This window comes from Ceratotherium simum, chromosome 1 (genome assembly GCF_057802395.1).
Source record: "Ceratotherium simum simum isolate JZ-2026a chromosome 1, ASM5780239v1, whole genome shotgun sequence".
Taxonomy (NCBI): domain Eukaryota; kingdom Metazoa; phylum Chordata; class Mammalia; order Perissodactyla; family Rhinocerotidae; genus Ceratotherium; species Ceratotherium simum.
Genome location: NC_141900.1, coordinates 33,569,126 through 33,587,411, shown reverse-complemented (window position 1 = coordinate 33,587,411; position 18,286 = coordinate 33,569,126). Strand labels below are relative to the sequence as shown.

The 18,286-nt window shown below is 40.9% G+C and overlaps 1 protein-coding gene across 1 annotated transcript; it reads left to right on the top strand.

Annotated features, from left to right (window-relative positions):
* The first annotated feature begins 922 nt into the window (after nucleotides 1–922).
* On the top strand, nucleotides 923–16,666 carry SRI (sorcin). The gene is made up of 8 exons (XM_004431316.3): nucleotides 923–1,041; nucleotides 1,992–2,075; nucleotides 4,081–4,150; nucleotides 10,503–10,546; nucleotides 11,359–11,506; nucleotides 11,728–11,841; nucleotides 12,867–12,925; nucleotides 15,180–16,666. The coding sequence occupies exons 1-8, from the start codon at nucleotides 991–993 to the stop codon at nucleotides 15,204–15,206; spliced, it is 597 nt and encodes a 198-aa protein (XP_004431373.1). The 5' UTR covers nucleotides 923–990; the 3' UTR covers nucleotides 15,207–16,666.
* The last annotated feature ends 1,620 nt before the right edge of the window (nucleotides 16,667–18,286 follow it).

Sequence of the window (18,286 nt, the reverse complement as noted above, 5' to 3'; positions counted from 1 at the left end):
AAAAAAAGTTAAAATTCAGAAAAGCATTCTGAGGGACTGAAATTACATGAAACAAAACCAAAAATCTCACATCTTAATTGTTTCAGACCGTTCAACTGGGTGAAAAAGAAAAATGTGTGAAGTAAAGGAAACCATTTTCTGAATCACCTAGGTGAAGTTCCAATCTCTCCCTTTCCTGAATATTTACCAGCGCACTCTTACCTTGCTGTAAACTTTTCTTGTATAAAAAGCAACTGAGTAATTTTGGAGCGAGGGACTGTTTCGCTTGAATCAACCAGATAACTCAAACAACTCATTTTCTAAGAACGATCTGGGCAAGGCTGCCCTGCCCAGTCAATGCCTCCTATGCTCCCCAAGCCATAGCTGAGCTACGCCCTCGCTTAACCAGAGGACAACGTCTTCCAGTAAGGAAACACGCCGTTGTTGTTGCGTGAAATGTGCAACCGCAAGCCAAACGCTCCCTTGCACACAGTTCCTGAAGTTTATTCCTGTTTTCCAAGGGCATTTTCACATTTTGATCTTTCAACGTCTCTTTGCCCCACAGGCATCTAAGAGCTACCCTAACGCGTTCACCCTCTTCCTCGCAAAACTTCACTTTGCTTAGAGCCAATGGCCCTGTCCAATAAAGTTTAAAATAAAAAACGTATCAGAAAATAGCCAAGTACGAAGGAAAAAAGAATTCCCGGGGCACTGTATTGGTGTTGGAATGTGCCATTCGCTTCGAAGGGAGGAAAGTCCTGGTGTGAATTGCAACGCAGGTCTTGAGACACTTACCGGACCTCGATTATGCACAGCCTCGGCATATAAAACACAAAGATAGGGCAGCGCGCAGGCAGGGGGCGGAGGCTGGGAACGGAAGCCGGGGCGGGAGGGGGCTCAGGGGCGGCCCCCCGCCCGGCGGCCCGCGTGGTGCGCTCCGGGGCGGCGCCGGCCGGCGGGCGGGCGGGTGGCGGGGAGGCAGGCGCGCAGGGCGGCGGCGCAGTCTGCACCATGGCGTACCCCGGGCACCCTGGCGCCGGCGGCGGGTACTACCCAGGCGGGGTAAGTGCTGCCCGCGCGGGCTCGCGGCCCGGGCGCGACCCTTGGACACCCAGCGCGTCGAGAGGCCACGCTGGACAACTGTGCTGGGCCGCCCCCGGCTTCTTCCTGCTCGCTGCCTCGCCCCAGGCCCCTGCCGTTCGGACTCCTCTAGCTCCCTCCTTCCCTGTCCCTTCTCCCTCCGGGTGGCTGCGCGGGGCCAAGGTGCGGGTGGATTTTGACCCAGGAAGCCCACCCTGGGTTGGGTGACTCTCTGCTACGCGGCGTGACATCGTGCAAATTTGGTGTTGGCTTCCTCCCCCTCCTTCTCTGTCCCAAGAGCAACAGCCATTTTAGTCTAGAATGATCCGGAGATCTACCCCTCTCTCTAAAAGAAAGTGAGAAAAAAAGAAAAGTCAGGGAAAGACCGCTGGAGTAAAAGTCCTCCGGGAGGAAGGCTGCCTCGCCCGGCATCCGGGATGTGCGTCGTCGTGGGAACTGTTTCCGAGACAGAATGTCCCCTCGGCGCGTCTCACCGCCCTGGTGCTCGCCGCGAAATAGCCCAGCGGAGACACCTCACCCCTCCTTATGCTACACCTGTCTCAGAAAGCTTTAAAAATACCATAAAAGCTATAAAAATAAAGGAAAACAATTACGCCTGCTCTTGAATTGCTTGCCTAGGTTGCATTTATCTCAGTAACATGCAGGTTAATAGGGATTTTTAAAGTTGCTTCTCTTCATTCAGATGTCACTGTCAGGACAACTCATTTTGGTCCAAGCTGCCAGTTTTTAAATTATAATGGGCCGAGAATGGAAGAAAGGGGTGGAGTGATTGCAGTTAGAGTGTGCCCGGTGGTAGGGAGGTAAAAATGTGAAGGGCGGGCAATTGCCTGGCTTTAGCACAAAAGCACTCAATGGGTGAAAGAATAAAACTTGATTCAGCGGAATGATGCTTTTGTGTTTCTGTTTTACAGTACGGAGGGGCTCCCGGAGGGCCTGCGTTTCCGGGACAAACTCAGGATCCACTGTATGGTTACTTCTCTGCTGTAGCCGGACAGGTTAGCGTTTCCCTTTAATATTGCAGAATTGTCAGTTTCTACATAGCCTTTGTTATAGTGGCACAGAAAAACGACCTTTCCCCTGGAAAAGAATCCCTTTGCTTCTGCTAAAGAAACAAAAAGAGAAAGAGGGAAATTTATAGTCACTTCTTTCTACATATTCAGAAAAAATTAGGACAAAGTGTTACTCATGTTTATATTAGTTCAATTCAGAACTAAACTTGTGATTGAATTAGGGTCAGATTGAACAGAATAGGGGATTATAAATATTCTTTCAAGATATGTGAGGTAGAAAGATGTCTTTAGAACTGTGAATTGTCAGGGTCCAGTGTGATTTCCAGAGAAAAATTCCACATCTGGTAACATAACCCCTGTTTCTACAACTTAAAGGCATGTACTAGTAATGGACACTTTCTTTGGGTTGAATTGTATTGTTAATTACCCCCCTAAGAAATAGGTATTTATGGTAAAAACCCACCAGTCTCAGAATAAGAAAGTTACTATTCTATTTTTACTATCAGGAAGTTCCTCTTGTGAACAGTTTAGTTTCTTTTTGATGCAGAGGCTGTTACTATGTCAGCTCTTCATGTGCTTATTAGGTATTGTGGCCTCTTGACCCAGAGAGGGAATTTAGGTCAGGCTCCCCAAGACCTTTCACTTCTCTGCTATCTGAGTTGTATGGCAGGTGGTGGTGCCTCTTGCGGGAGGACACTTCTCTAGCTCCCCGGTCACTGTATATGGCAGATATTCTGTTGGTCTAATCTAGACATGTCCAGAGGGGCTGTTATGGGTTCAACTTTGTTTTGATCAAAAGCTAGAAACGACAACAATCTGAATGTGAAAATGCCATAGAATATTATGGGATAAAACCTAAGACCCTCTTTTAGAAGAGCACTCTAAGAAATACAGTTTGAGAAACTGAATGGAAAATGGAGTCTAAAACAGAAAGAGTTCCCCTTAAGTATCTGCCTAATCTGTTAATGATCTGTGCCTTTGAAACCACAAGACACAGCGAACCTCAAGACTCCTGTTCTTACATTGCCTGTGCCTCCAGCTGTGTAAGTGACCCCACCTGCTTAGCTTTCAGCAGCCCTGGGCTGCATCAGCATATCCACCATCTTTTAGACCATTGATCCTGCTCCTCATGTAGAACTTATAATAACCAAGGACCTGGGGATTTCGGTGTTTTATTTTAAAATCCCTAAAAATAATATGCAGTGTCTAGTTCTGACCTAGGTCAGCCATTGAATAGGCACAATGTATCTTCCAGATATAATGTGGGCTGAAAAAAACCATTCACCATATCATAAGCAAAGGTGGTCACGGAGGCCTCTCTCTGTGTGAACCATGCTTTTTAATTTACTGATGTTGGCTGTGTACCTGGCTCTTCCCTCTCCACCCCCCACCCCAAAATAGCTAGAAAGAGGAACAAGATTTTTAAGCAACTATGTAAATAAGTTTATTTTAAAATGCTTAACTGGCAATTTCCTAGCTCAGACTGAGGCAAGAGTAGTTCAAGACAGAAACTAGTTTTGTTCATCCATTTTAAAATATGATGTATCAATGGAAGAAAGTGAATTCACCTCTCTTTTATTAAAAGAGGAACCTTATACTTGAGAATGTTTATGCCAGATCTAATTCAGGTATTAAAAGTATAGGTGTAAGCAGCTTTCAGACTTCTTTAATTCTTGCATAATAATTATTTAAAATAGAGCCTGAAATTGAAAGCCCACTTAGGAATTAAGAAATGTATTTTTTATTTATGGCCCTAATTATCCATTTGTGGAAGAGGACTTAACAATTTGTCTTTCATCATTAGATTGTTTTTGGAAGGAGAGGGATGAGAAGAATGACTGTTCTTAGAAGGCATGCCTTTAAAAAAAGTCTCCTGCGTGATAATGCTCATTTTCTTTATTATTGTTGCTACACTGAACACTGAAAGTAAACAAAGAACTAGCAAGTACAAATCACTATTGTGATTCCTCTTTCTATTTTTTTCCAAAAGGATGGACAGATAGATGCTGATGAATTGCAGAGATGCCTGACTCAGTCGGGCATTGCCGGAGGATACAAACGTAAGTGACAGTCCCGAAGTTTCTCTAGAACTACTCTTGCGTTTCATATTTTAGCTGTTACTTGTGATTATAGCCTTCAAAGAAACTGAGCTTTTCTGATCCAGCCAAGTTTAGAATTTCAAAAGCTAAATTTGGTTGTTTATTATTTCAAAATGTTACCTTGAAAATAGTTCTTAATAAACCATTCCACACTACCAGCCAGTTTAGTGTGTTTCTTGGGTTTGGTTCCATGTATCTGGAAGCATTCAAACCAATGAGACAGTTTATGTGGCCTCCTTCAAGAGGATGAGTTAAGGTGGTGAAATGAAACCTGCCAGGTCAGGTGTCATTAATGATAGGAGCGAACATTTACTGCTGACTGTTTGCTAAGAGCTTCCTCTTTCCCGAGCCTGGTGGCACTTAGGGCTTTGGGTGGCTGGTCCTGTGCACCTGGTCCCTGAGTGGCCTATCCTGCACTCCTGGTTCTGAGTGATTGGTCCTGTCCACCTTCCCCCAGGTGGTGGGTCTCCCACCTCTAGTCCTCAAGGAGCCAGTTCTGCACTCCTGCTCTCTGAGCATGCTACTGGCAACATGAGTGCTTGCCATGACATCCCCCAGGTCTTTCCTCTTTCTTTCCTCTTTCCACTTCAGAGAATGTGTTCAGGCCAAGTAGGAAGTATCCTTCCTAATTTCTAAACTCTTTACACCAGTCCTCCTCCCCCTCCTCCTCAGTTCCTCACAGGCTGGATCTGCTGCCTTGTAATTCAGCGCCTACACCACCTTCCTGCCTTTTGAGCCCTCTGCCACGAGCGGCAGATAGGGAGCTGTTGCAAAGATGCCGCATCCCGACTGGGGGCTTCTCATCATCCCGCACACACACCGCATGCTTCTTTTCAAATCGCATCTTGACCATGACAAACATCTGGGCTAGAGAAGAGTGTCTTGACTGAAGTGCTTTACTTGCCAACTTCTTTGCCAGTTGTTATTGAGACAGAACATCACATAAAAGCCAACATCCTGGTAAGCTGTGATTTCAATGGGTGTGATTTCTCTCACCCATTGAGAGAAATGCTCAAACTAGAATTCAGACCTGAGGATTTAATGGTGGCATTTTTTTGACTGTTTGACATGGCATGTTTACTGGATGCTCTCACTATTTGCATTCCTATTCTTATTATCCTTTGTTTTATGTGACTTCAGTATCTTATTAATATTTCCTTGTTGGGGGAGTTAATACAAAAGAGGAACCTTTTGCATTTCTGTCATTTAATCTGGTCCTAAACAAAAGAAGCACTTTCTAGATTAGGGAATTTTTTACTGTTGTACACAATATGTTTAAATTGTTCATTGTTAAACTCAAGCAGTTGGGGCTAGTGAACAAAGAAAGTCTAATAGCCGGGTTTACGAAAGTAAGCTATGTCACAAAATAAACTATTATTCTACACCCTTTCAGCAGAAGAGGTGTGGCAGGTCTTAAAATCTGACTAACAGAGTAGGTTGTGCATCCTTGGAGAACAGTCCTTTTAAAAATTCCATTTGTCAAAGCCATGTCTGGTGATGGCCTTAGATCACGGAGTTATAGAGAAGATATTTCCTGAGTCATCAGGACCATGTGATGGAATTAATTTGCTTAATGTCATCTGGTCCTGAAGGCTGCAGTGAACCACAAAACCATCCTGCTTGTGAGGTGTCAGAGTGAGTTTTGTAACACAGAAATCATACAGTCATCAGTCTTTTAAACCCAGCTTCCAAACTAAAAAGCACAGACTGGGGGTGGGGGGGTGGTGAGATACTCCAGCCCAGTACCTACGGGCACCTCCTTAACCAGTTTAAAAGGAAGCAGTCATACCTAGAGGTAGGGCTGATGAGGGAAGTTGCTCTAGTCTGTAAGGTAGTAATTCAACTTCTCTTTTTTCATTGCGTGTAGTTGTTCCTCTGGTAAGATTGAGAGAAACAACCTGAGGTAGGGTTTTCCTCTAGCTCTGTTACATTGTGGATTTCTACTAGAAGAGAAGATATTTGAGGGTTTTCCTCTAGCTCTGTTACATTGTGGATTTCTACTATAAGAGAAGATATTTGAGGCATTCTAATAGAATGAACGGGAGAAAGAGAGTAAAGGTAAACTTAGAGCAAAGGTTCCTTTGAAATTATTTAAAATAGAAAGAAAGCTATTTCTGGGGGAAAAATACAATTAAAATTGAGCAAGAGTTTTCCTCACCCAAACTTATCAGACGTCAGTGTTCTAGTTCATTAGAACTGCCTGGAATGGTAAGTTTTCTGTTCATTCACTTTTGTTCACCCCCCATCTCCTTCCCTCCCTTTTATTTTTTTTATTTATTTTTTTGTGTGTGTGGAGGACTGGCCCTGAGCTAACATCCGATGCCAGTCCTCCCCCCTTTTTTTTTTCCTTGAGGAAGATTGGCCCTGGGCTAACATCCATGCCCATCCTCCTCTACTTTATATGGGACACCGCCCCAGCATGGCTTAGCAAGCGGTGCGTCATTGTGCGCCCAGGATCCAAACCTGCAAATGCCGGGCCACCACAGCAGAGCACGCGCACTTAACTGCAGCGCCACCGGGCCGGCCCCTCCTTCTCTCCCTTTTAAATCTTTCTCATAAAGGATGACCAGATGTCTCTTCTTCCTGACATAGCTCTAACCTGTCACTCTCCTCTACAAACCTTGGTGCCTATAAAACAAAAGCTAAACAGCTTAGCAGGAATTCAAGATCCCCTGTGATGCAGACTCATCGAATGATACTTCCTCCCACTTCTTTTGCCTGCCCTGCACTCTCCTGCTTCTCTTTGCTTATGCTGGTCCCTAGCTCTACTTGGCTCTCACCAAATGTCCCACATCTTTCCTGTCATTCAAGGCTTGGCTTAAATGCTGCTGCTTCTCTGAAGTCTTTCTTACCAGGAAGGAGCCTGTCACTCCTCAATACATCCTGGTAGTTTTCGGTGCCTCCATTGTGGTTTACCACCCTCTACCTTGATTAGAGTTGCATGTGCACCTGACTTTTCTTTTCCTTAGACTGTCAGCTAGGGCAGGATCCAGTTTCACTTCTGTATCTCCAGTGTTCTTGGTATCCTGAGCCCTGCGCATAATGAGTGCTTAACAGGCATTTGTTGAGTTCATGAGTATGAATGGAAAAATCATAGCCCTATACCCTTATTGGTATTTTGACTTAAGATTGGTATTTGACTTAAGGGATTATACATTACTTTTACGTATTAGTAAAAATCAGAAGATTTTATTTAAAAAAACATAACCTCCTTAGACTCTTTGAGAGGAGTATACAACTTTCTGCATAGGGATGAGAATTCAGTCTCATCCATTCGTTCTTTTGTCCAACCAACACATTTTTAATGGACGCCCACCATGTGCCAGGTGCTGTGGTGTGCAGCCACAAACAGTGCCTGTGGACATTGTGAAAAGAGCTGGGATAAGTGAAGTAAAGAGGCTATGGGATCACATACTAGGGGTACATAACCCAGATGGAAGTCAGGAAAGGTTTCCTTGCAGAATTGATATCTAAACTGAGGACAAATGAAAGTTGAGCAGAAATGAGGCCGACCAAGAAGCAAGTGGGATAGGGAAGTTGTGTTCCAGGCAGACAGAACATCACTTACAGAAGACCCAGAGATGACACGGAGTGTAATTCAGTCGAGAAACTGAGAGAAATTCACCATGAAGATAGCATATGGGGGTTGAATGAAGAGGAGGAAACTAGCTGGACTGGGAAAATACGTGTATGATCTTTTATGCCAATTGAGGTGTTTGGACGTTGTCCTGAGAGCAGTGGACACCTCACTGGGTTTTATATAGAAGAGCATGTACTACCCTGGCTGTAGGAGAAAGACTAAACTGGGGGACATGGGTGTGGGGGACGTGAGGAGTCAAGGATACCTGTTAGGTGGCCACTGGAGTCATACAGGTGAGAGAAATGCTAACTAAACCAGGGAAGTGATAGGACTGGAAATGGATGGATCCTAAAGCTGTTCAGAAGGTGATCCATTATCAGAGGAGAGGGAATTGAGGACACTCCCAGGTTTCTGGCTCCACTCCCTGAGTGGATGGTGGTGCCATTCATAGAACTGGGATACAGGGAAGCTGTCTACTTCAAGACCCCTCAAAGTCCTTGATCTAAAGCCAAACACAATTGGCTCTGTCCTGTAGTTATCAGGCCCTCTAGAGCAGTGGTTCTTCAACTTGAGCAGCATCAGCATCACCTGGAAGTGTTGCTAAAACCAGATTGCTGGGCCCTGCCCTAGAGTCCTGGGTTAGACCTGAGAATTTCCTTCCTTAACATGAATATATATCACCTGGGGATCTTGTTAAAATGCAGATTCTGATTTTTTTGGTGTAGGTTAAGGGCTGAGATTCTGCAATTCCAAAAGCTCCCAGGTGATATTCATATGGCTGGTCCAGGACTCACACTTTGAGTAGAACAGCGGTCTCAACCTTGGCTGCTCACTGGAATCATCTGAGAAGCTTTAAAAAAAATACTGATGCCTGGGTGCTACGCTCAGAGTTCTGACTTGTTCTGTGGCGGTGGTGACTATACTTAACAATACTGTATTGCATACTTGAAAGTTGCTAGAAGAGTAGATCTTAAAAGTTCTCACCACACACACAAAAAAGGTAACTATGTAAAGTGATGGATGTGTTAACTAACCTTATTGTGGTATCCTTTTGCCCTATATTCATATATCAAATCATTACATTGTATACCTTAAACTTACACAATGTTTTATGTCAATTATATCTCAATAAAGTAGAAAAGATAATAATAATTGTTCTGTGGTACAGGCTAGGTATCAGGTTCTTTCAGAGCTTCTGCGTGATTCTGATAAGCACGCAGGGTTGAGAACCGCTGGTCTAGACTGGAGAGACTTCATACCTCCACACAACTTAAAAGTAAGAATGAAAAATGGACCAACTCTTTGTCTAAAGTGCAGAAAAGTGTTGCTTCCTCTCACCTCAGAGAACTGTGTCTGTGGATCAGATGGAGAGTGAAGGACCAACACAGAAATAGTCCCCAACCTTTTATTTCAGGTTCCAGGATATGCCAAACACAGGAATCTGTTAAAAGTGGAAAACCTGTAGTTTGTACTGTTTGGAGACATTACAGTAATGAGTTAGCTCAGCTGTATTTTAAATTGTTTGGTTAGAGATAAAAATGAAGCTAGTAAGAGCTGTAAAAAATGTTAGTTCTGTGTACATCTTAACAAACTTGCAGAACTTATGCTAGCTTTGCCCACGTGACCCTCGTCACTTCTGCCTTCTAGCCTTACAGCTTCTTTGTACCTATATAATATTTCTTCATTGATTCCCATTAACACCACATAAGATGCAAGGAATTCTTTATTTTTAATTTGCGTTAGGTAGATTATCAACAGGCCATTAACCACTAAGTATATTCTAGTTTGGTTGTCTAAGTGAGGCATGGACATGCCCTCAGAACACCCTCGAACTGTAAGTAAACTGCAAAGGCTTCTGAACAGTGGCCATCACTGAACCAGTCATTGGGTCTTGCACCAGAGCCCTCTTACTTAACACAAAATTCTAGCAAGCGCATTTATTTGGTTTTATGTATAAGCTTATGGAATCTGAGAAGAGGTCAGAGGCTATTTGAGGTAGGAGGTTACCGTTCAGTGCCTGACGTTAAAGGGAAAAGAAAGAAAAACAAATGATTAGACACAGAACTAGCAAAACCAGCTATTTTTAGTCAGTTAGGAGTGGGAACAAAGCAGCCCTACCTTCCCACTCATCATGTGGATATAATAATGTTGTGGTTCCTTATGGTGAATTGAACTCACTGTATTACAAAGGCAAGAAATTATATAATACTTTAAAAAGACTATATTATAGAAAATTTTAAGCCTATCCAAGAATAGAGATAATTGTGCAGTGAACTCCTTTGTACCCATCACTCAGCTTCAACAGTTATCAGTGTGTTGCCATTCTTGTTTCATCTGAAACCCTGCCCATTTTCTTTTGAAGCAAATTTCAGATATCTTATCATTCATTGCACCTACAAATAGCTTTAATGTATACTTTTCTAAAAGACAAGGACACCTTTTCCCCTAACTTCAAAACCCTAATCACACCTGAAAATATTAACAGTACCATGGAATACTTGTTAAAAAGATTTCTAGTAAAGTTGTTAAAATCAAATTTGGGTTCTAGAAGGAATCCTCTCTATCTGGAAAAAATCTACTTCAAAGCTCCATATAATTTAGTTCCATGTAAATTGAGTAGCATATAAAAATAAAAGTATAAATAATCACATTCCTAATTAATTTGAATGTGTCCAATGGAATGTCAGTTTTTGAAATTGTATTAATATGTATGTACTTTTCTTGATTTAACAGCTTTTAACCTGGAGACTTGTCGCCTTATGGTTTCAATGCTGGATGTATCCTTTACCTTGATTGCTGCTGTCCAGAGTGTTTTTTCTTGACAAAAAAAATCTCCTTCCTAAAGGAATTCATCTAAGAGTTAATACCCAATAAAGATAAAGTGACAAATGACCACAGAAAGTTTTCCAAAATCATTAGCTTTTAAGGTGTAATTTGGTATGAAAAAGGAAAGAAGCTTAGTAAATAGAATGTTGGTTATTCAAGAATTCAAGGAAGCATCAAAGGAGAACAAGAATACTAATCTGAATGGTCAGCAAAACTTTTTTGCTTTAACATTGATTGCTCTGTACGATTCACACCTAACCTTCAGGCAGTGGGATTTTTCACATCACAGTTGTGGACTCCGTTTAGCGAGCGCTGACCCTGTGGTGCCTTCCATCCCTCCTCATTGTCCAAAAGTGAAAACCCTGGGTCTGGGAGGGCTTACCAAGGGAGTGTGAGGGCCACAGAGGACCCCAGGACAGAAGGGTAAGCAGTATAGCCTGGGGCACCCAGAAGGTGCAGCCCAGTTCCAGTAACAAGACTGCTTTTTACATGTGGCTCACAATGGCCACGTTATTTCCTTGTAATCGCATCACATAGATTATCTTTTTCCCACAGTGAAAAGATGTACTCAGAGCTTTTTCTCCATGGGCCCTTTTTATTATATCATTTGAGTATCTTTTTATTATAGCGTACCAAGAAGAACGTATAACCTTTTTAACCTTGTTAGCAGAAAGAACATTCAATTCCCTTATCCTTGATCTTTGATTTAATCATTAGAAAATGTTGCAAAATAAAGATGCTCTAATCCTTGATTACAGTTCAGAGAGATATGTCAGGCACAATGGGTTTCAATGAATTTAAAGAACTCTGGGCCGTACTGAATGGCTGGAGACAACACTTCATCAATTTTGACAGCGATAGAAGTGGATCAGTGGATCCTCAGGAATTGCAGAAGGCCCTGACAACAATGGGTGGGTATAGCTAACTCTTGTCTTTTCATTGGTGGAAGTAATTTTCTTTCTTTAATTTCTAGAACTAAGTGCTACATGAAAGCAGTTTCTATTTTCTAGAAGTTGTGTGTATTCATAATTAAAATGAATACTCTCAGTCTTAAAAAATTGTGCTCAATTATTTTTAATGGTCTTTCTCTAATCCTTTAACTTTTTTGCTGGATGATTTTTCTTCCTTCCAGGATTTAGGTTGAGTCCCCAGGCCGTGAATGCAATTGCAAAACGATACAGCACCCATGGGAAGATCACCTTCGATGACTACATCGCTTGCTGTGTCAAACTGCGAGCTCTGACAGGTGTGTTCTTTGAGATGTTGTCGTCACCATGTGCCAAGAAGACACAGTTTTTATGACATTTCATTTCTCAGTGCTTCTGAACTTTTACTGGCCCCAACTCTTTTACTTTTTTTTTTTTTCCCTAACTTCGGTGGCTTTTTAACATTGCTATTAAGCATATCTAGCAGAATAATTCTTTCAGAAATTTTTTTCAGATTAGTAAGTAATCTTCCATTAAAATAATCCTGAATAAATTTTACTAGAATGTTCCAAAACATAACAAGATAATTTGTGCTCAGAGTCTGAGCGGTATTCTGTGATTTCTCCCTAGAATGTGAAATATTTGAAAAGAGGGAAATTACTCATTTGTAGCTCTCTTTCTTAATTACTCCTGTTAGAAAGTAATTTAAAATGGTGATCATCTGTTTCAGATGTACTTCTTAAATGAGGCTATATCAATAATCTCTATTCTATTCCATCTATTCTTTTCTTCAGTAAATTTTTTCTTGTTCCATTCCTTTCTTTAGTTTTTCACGCTTTTTAATGTCTGGTTTTATAATTTTTTTTCATCCTAACAAAAAATTTGAGGGCAGATATTTTTTATTAAAGTAAATCCTTTTCAATAGGACAGAACTCAAATGGGTAGAATATTTGATCCCAGCCCATTTGTCATATTAGGGACTCCATCTATTTCCTAATTAAACAATAGCTATGTTATTAAGAAGTCTGAAATTCTGTGCTTTCATCACAATTAAGTAACGGCCTCAGAAGTCACATAGGTTTTACTGACTTTAGGATAAGGTGTTTTCTTCCAGCTCCACATTGAAAAAGACAATTGACCAACTTCTGCATATTGTATTACTTTGTTGCGTATTAAATCTATTCATATTCATATAGTTGGCTTCTTTGCTTTGGTCTTTTGTTCATGTTGGCTGGTTGTATAATTTAAATGCTACTGCAGTTTGAACCCAGTGCCAAAATAATTGACTATTATGATTTCAGATAAGTGTTTAAAAAAAAACAAATTTTACTGTCGTGTTTTACAGACAGCTTTCGAAGACGGGATACTGCTCAGCAAGGTGTTGTGAATTTTCCATATGATGATGTAAGTCTCAGCAAATTCAGAACTGAGTAGGCAAATAAGATGTACACCAAATGGGCATCCCGTTTGAAGTGAGCTGTTAAGAGCATCTTAAGGATGCCAAAGTAATCAAGGATTAAATGATCAGAAGGAGTTACCATTCAAAATTTATTAATTTCATTTATTATTAATCTTATCCATAGAGCACTGTTTGCTTTGCATTAAAAGACCTGGGTCAAAGTCCGGCTTGTCCCACTTATGAACTGAGTCACTTGCGCAGGTTTCTTCATTGCTCAAGACTGTTTGAAGAAAGAGGAAGTAGTAATAATGCCTTCTTCACTGGGCTATTGTGAGATTTCAATTAGAAATGCCCTTGAGGCCGGCCCCGTGGCTTAGCGGTTAAGTGTGCGCGCTCCGCTACTGGGGGCCCGGGTTCAGATCCCGGGCGCACACTGACGCACTGCTTCTCCGGCCATGCTGAGGCTGTGTCCCACGTACAGCAACTAGAAGGATGTGCAACTATGATGTACAACTATCTACTGGGGGCTTTGGGGAAAAAAAGGAGGAGGATTGGCAATAGATGTTAGCTCAGAGCCGGTCTTCCTCAGCAAAAAAAGAGGAGGATTAGCACGGATGTTAGCTCAGGGCTGATCTCCCTCACAAAAAAAAAAGAAATGCCCTTGAAAAACACCATGCAGATGTTGTATCTGCTTTTGCCTTCGTTAAGCAAATCATCTCAGTCATTGAGACGTAACTTTAACAGCTCGAAGTTGTACTTAGCACACCACTGTTCTTCACTGAATTCATAAGGCACAAACTTAAGTGACAATTTAAAACTATTTACTAAGCAGCCACACTAAAGGAGGTAGGATAAGGCCATGTAACTAGTGTGAATGCAACCAACTGCCATCTTCAATGGCATTAGTTGGATATGCATAACAAAGCTAGGGAGATACTCTGTAGTTTCTCCATTTTTTGCTCAGCCATTGATAAAAAAAATCACTTTTAGAATGGCAATCATTGTGATAACTGAATATTCTCAAATGTTTCTCCATTACAAAATACAAAGAGGCACATATTTTCGGTTTAGCGGCTGCTGCAGTTATGAGTACACTTTAAAAAGACTTGTGTGTAAATATGTTTATTTCTTCTCCTTAAAGGTATGTTCTCTTTATTGTGCGTTAACTTCTCAGGTGACAGGCCTGTCACTGTTTCCAAAGATAGAGAGGCAGCCTGTGGAGTGGAAAGTGCACAGGCTTTGGTCTCAGATGGGGCCACTTAAGAAATATCTAAATGTCTTGATCCTTAGTTTCCTTTTCCTGAATATAGGGATAATCAGCCTTGCCTTATAGGAATGCTGCAAAGATTAGCAGTGCACAGTGCCTCCCTGGTGTTGGAAGAGTGAAAAAGAAAACTGATAGAAGAAGCAGAGTCTATTGGTGTGTGTTCAGTGGTGACACAAACATTTCACAGCAAATACTGATGCTTCTACACTTGGGTTTCTGAATCGCATAGGAAGGGTCAGATATTCTGTTTCTGTGCATGTGTATACTTGCATGCTAGGATTTATTTTAATAAAGCAGATTTTAAGGGAATTGTTTAAAAGGGTTATACTGTGCAGTTTTGGACGTGCCCGCGTGATAAAACCATATAAACTCAGCTGTTATTTGTATTTGTGAGTAGATACTTTTGACCATGACCATTTCTAGAGTCTTAGATATTATTTGAATTTAAGATATTACTTGGATTTTTTGGATTTAAAGAATTAAACAATTCTTTATCCATTGGAGTAAGATCTGCCTCCATATTGAAGCTTTGATGTGAAAAACTCATTGAGTTTTATACGAGACTCCTTCCCTCAAAAAATGAACCTTCCCATCCATCATTCACTCTTATTTTAGAAAGGACCTTTTTTTTTTTTTTTGTGAGGAAGACTAGCCCTGAGCTAACATCCAATGCCAATCCTCCTCTTTTTGCTGAGGAAGGTTGGCCCTGGGCTAACATCCGTGCCCATCTTCCTCTACTTTATATGGGATGCTGCCACAGCATGGCTTGACAAGCAGTGCGTCAGTGCGCGCCTGGGATCCGAACCTGCGAACCCTGGGCCACCGAAGCGGAGTGCACACACTTAACTGCTGTGCCACTGGACTGGCCCTAGAAAGGACTTTTTAAATCCGTAATTCAAATTAGAATACCAAAATGTAAGCTGCCTAAAAATAAGCTAGGGGGTATTTAGTGTTCTGAGATCTGCAGTATAACCCTGCCTTTTCTCTTTCAGTTCATTCAGTGTGTCATGAGTGTTTAAATCAAGAGGAAGTTGTGTGGACATAATCAACATTCCAACTGGAGTTCTCTTTTGCTCTTATGCCTTGCCTTCTGTAATATGTGTAAACTTACATCGCCACTTTCCTAACAGCTGTTGTAAAGGTTGGTTACTTTATGTACATCTGAAGTTTTGTTTTTAGTTTTGATAATAAATTCTTTGGAATTTTAGTAATATAAGATCAGGTTTGTTACACCATTTAGAACTTGCCTGAGCAATTATCAGTTCTGCCTTATTTTCTTGCTAAACCTCTTTTATGTAAATTTAAGTGTGCAAAATGATATATTTCTCATTGTAGGATACTAAAACCTTTGCATCAGACTGCAACTGTTGTCTTTCCTCTCTTAGAAGGGCTTCTGCATGGTATTGAAAGCTATGTGTGTGGAGTATTCTTATCATGTAAGTGGTTTAGACCCACTTGGATGCAAAAAAACCCATGGTAATCCATGTCAGGGTTCACCTCAGTGGCAACTTAACACAGGCTTTAAGGCTTTGAGATATTTTGATGGCCAAGTGAATGGACAGGGAACATGAGAGATTATCTTCTGCCTCTTGAAAACCCATTCAATAATTTGAGTGGCAAATACTGTCTGTCACCAAGTTCCTCTTTGTCATCATCCATGTAGACCTTTGTTAATTATACTTAAAAACCTTGTACTTTATGAGCTTACCTATGGAAAAAAGAAAATTGCTAGAAAAAGACCAAGGGAATATATGAAAATATTAACTATGGTTATGTTTGGCTAAAGAGAGTCTAGGTGACTTTAATTTCCTTTATACATTACAGTATTTTCCAAGTTTCTATAATGTGTGTGCTTTCCTTGTAAAATCAGATGTTAATTTTTAAAATATTGATATTTCCATTTTGATATGCCATGTATTCACACTTACATTAAAAAATGTATACAGCAAAAGGACCAGAAAGAGTGTACCAAAATATTGATGTGACTACCACTGGGAGTCAGGATCACAAGTTCATTTTCTTCCTTTGTACTACTTTTCCAAATATTCTCTGATAAGCAAGTATTACATTTATAATGGAAGAGATTTTTCATTTTAATTTTTAAACCATGTGCTTTTAAGTAAAATGTGGATTCTAATGCTGGCTGTCCCTCTTACTAAATATGTGGTTTGATAATTTTAGAAAATCTCAGAGCCTCACTTTCCCCATCTTTGAAAAGGAGATAATACCTCATGGGGTAGTTCTGAATATGAAAAAGTATGTTGGTATAGTAAACACCAATAACATTTCAGTTTCTTAAATTTTAAAACTAGCCTGGTTTGCTCTTTTTTTGCAAGAGAGCTTAACAGATAAAACAATGAAATTAGTCTATTTTCTCCTGCCAGCAAAATATTCGTCTTATTTTGGGCACAATGTGAGAGTTACCATTCAGATGATCAATTAGTTGTCAATCAATGAAAATAAAACATTTCTAAGCTTCTTTAGCCTCATTTCACTAATTATTTTTTCAAATATTGCTAATTTATATATATTCATTTAATAAATATTTATTCAACCCTAACTTATGTATTTATGTCAGGTAGTCACACGAGGGCTACATATCAGAATGTGAGGCAGCCTGCTTTATATTACGTGGTGAGTCTAGGTTTCATTCCAGATACGTGGTCTGTGAGGCCACAAAGCTAGGCTTGAGCCTGAGCTGTCCAGAAAAGGGCAAAGGGGGCTCAGAGGACCAGCGCCTCCTCTTTGCTTCCAACTCACCAGGATCCTCTGATGAAATCATAGGGTAAGGAAATGGTCATTTCCTGGGTGACTCTGACATGGTAAGGAAGAAGGCCCTTGCTGACCCAAGGTCATGGGCTGTGTTTGAACCATCCTTCTGCTTTGATAAATTCCAAGGTGTGCTGCATTGATCATGGTTCTGAATTTGTTTTGGAGTAAGTGCTCAAGTATTACAAAACCATGTCTCTGGAAATAGTCAATTAACTAAATTTTAATTATTGACACCTTGTAGCAGGTCTCCTTCTCTCTTCCACTTATACTTGTACTGTTCTCTTTCCGAAAGCATGGAGCCTAGTCTCCAGTATGTCCCTGCAGTTAGAAAGTTTCCTTCTTGACAGATTTGATGTATCCATCCTCTTTCTTTAATTACAGCCTAAGTCTTCATTACAAGTGAATCTCGTGCTGCCTTATTTCCATTTTATGTTGGGTTCTGTCTTTCATTCATTATATACTTGCAGTGGAGCCTCACCTACTTCAAAACTGTTTCTTGGTCTGTTTTTCTTAAAGCAACTAGCTAGAGCATGGGAAAGCTGTGAGCTCAAAGTTGAATACTTCAGTTATTTGGAGAATTGATTAAGTTGCTCAAATCATCCCTACTCAAGATTTAATTTTGGAGCTGTGTGCTTCAAGAGATTCATGTTTTATAAAGAACTTACACCCTTTTCAAGCACTCCCATAGGTATATGGCTGCAAGAAGCCTGGGGACAATGGCATAGACCTGCACCACAGCAGTCATATTTAATGAATCACAGCTCTCACTCCCAGTGGGCCAACATGGAGTTAGACTCCACTTAGCATGATGTTCCAGATTGTACTGTTTGTTAGTCTATGGGATGGCATGTAAGCTGCAACTTCTCCTGTCTCTGAATCAGACTTTGCTTTTGCTCAGCTGAGTGTGTTACTGTTTCAGGGTTCATCTTAATGAATTATTATATGCCTAGAATATTATAAATATAAGAAATGGAGCTATATGTAATCACCATAAATTTTTTTAACCTCATAATAAATGTACAAACCCTTAGTCAATGACTTCTGTTTCTCTCACATTAAAATAGTACCTTGATTACTTAAAACTACTATTTTTCCTTAGCAGACTATGAGCTGGAGGCAAGGAAATTGCAAGTGCCAGGATAAAGACTGGCGGGTGAGATGACTGTTGGGGAGATGATGAAACAGCCAGGGGAACAGTTTTTTAGGCAATGAATTCAGGAACCTAGACTGAGCCCCGTGCCTTAGAGTCTAACACAAGTGAGCTTATTAAATAAGCACCACTGCCTTGGCTCTAGGACAGGGTACAGGAACTGGATCCTTGTTAGCG

What these genes read in the sequence shown, in the direction of transcription:
- SRI (XM_004431316.3), top strand. Translation starts at nt 991, where the DNA reads ATGGCGTACCCCGGGCACCCTGGCGCCGGCGGCGGGTACTACCCAGGC. An exon ending in TTATGGTTTCAATGCTGGAT is followed by an intron (nt 10,547 to 11,358) that starts GTATCCTTTACC and finishes ATTACAGTTCAG; the next exon opens with AGAGATATGTCAGGCACAAT. An exon ending in CAAACTGCGAGCTCTGACAG is followed by an intron (nt 11,842 to 12,866) that starts GTGTGTTCTTTG and finishes CGTGTTTTACAG; the next exon opens with ACAGCTTTCGAAGACGGGAT.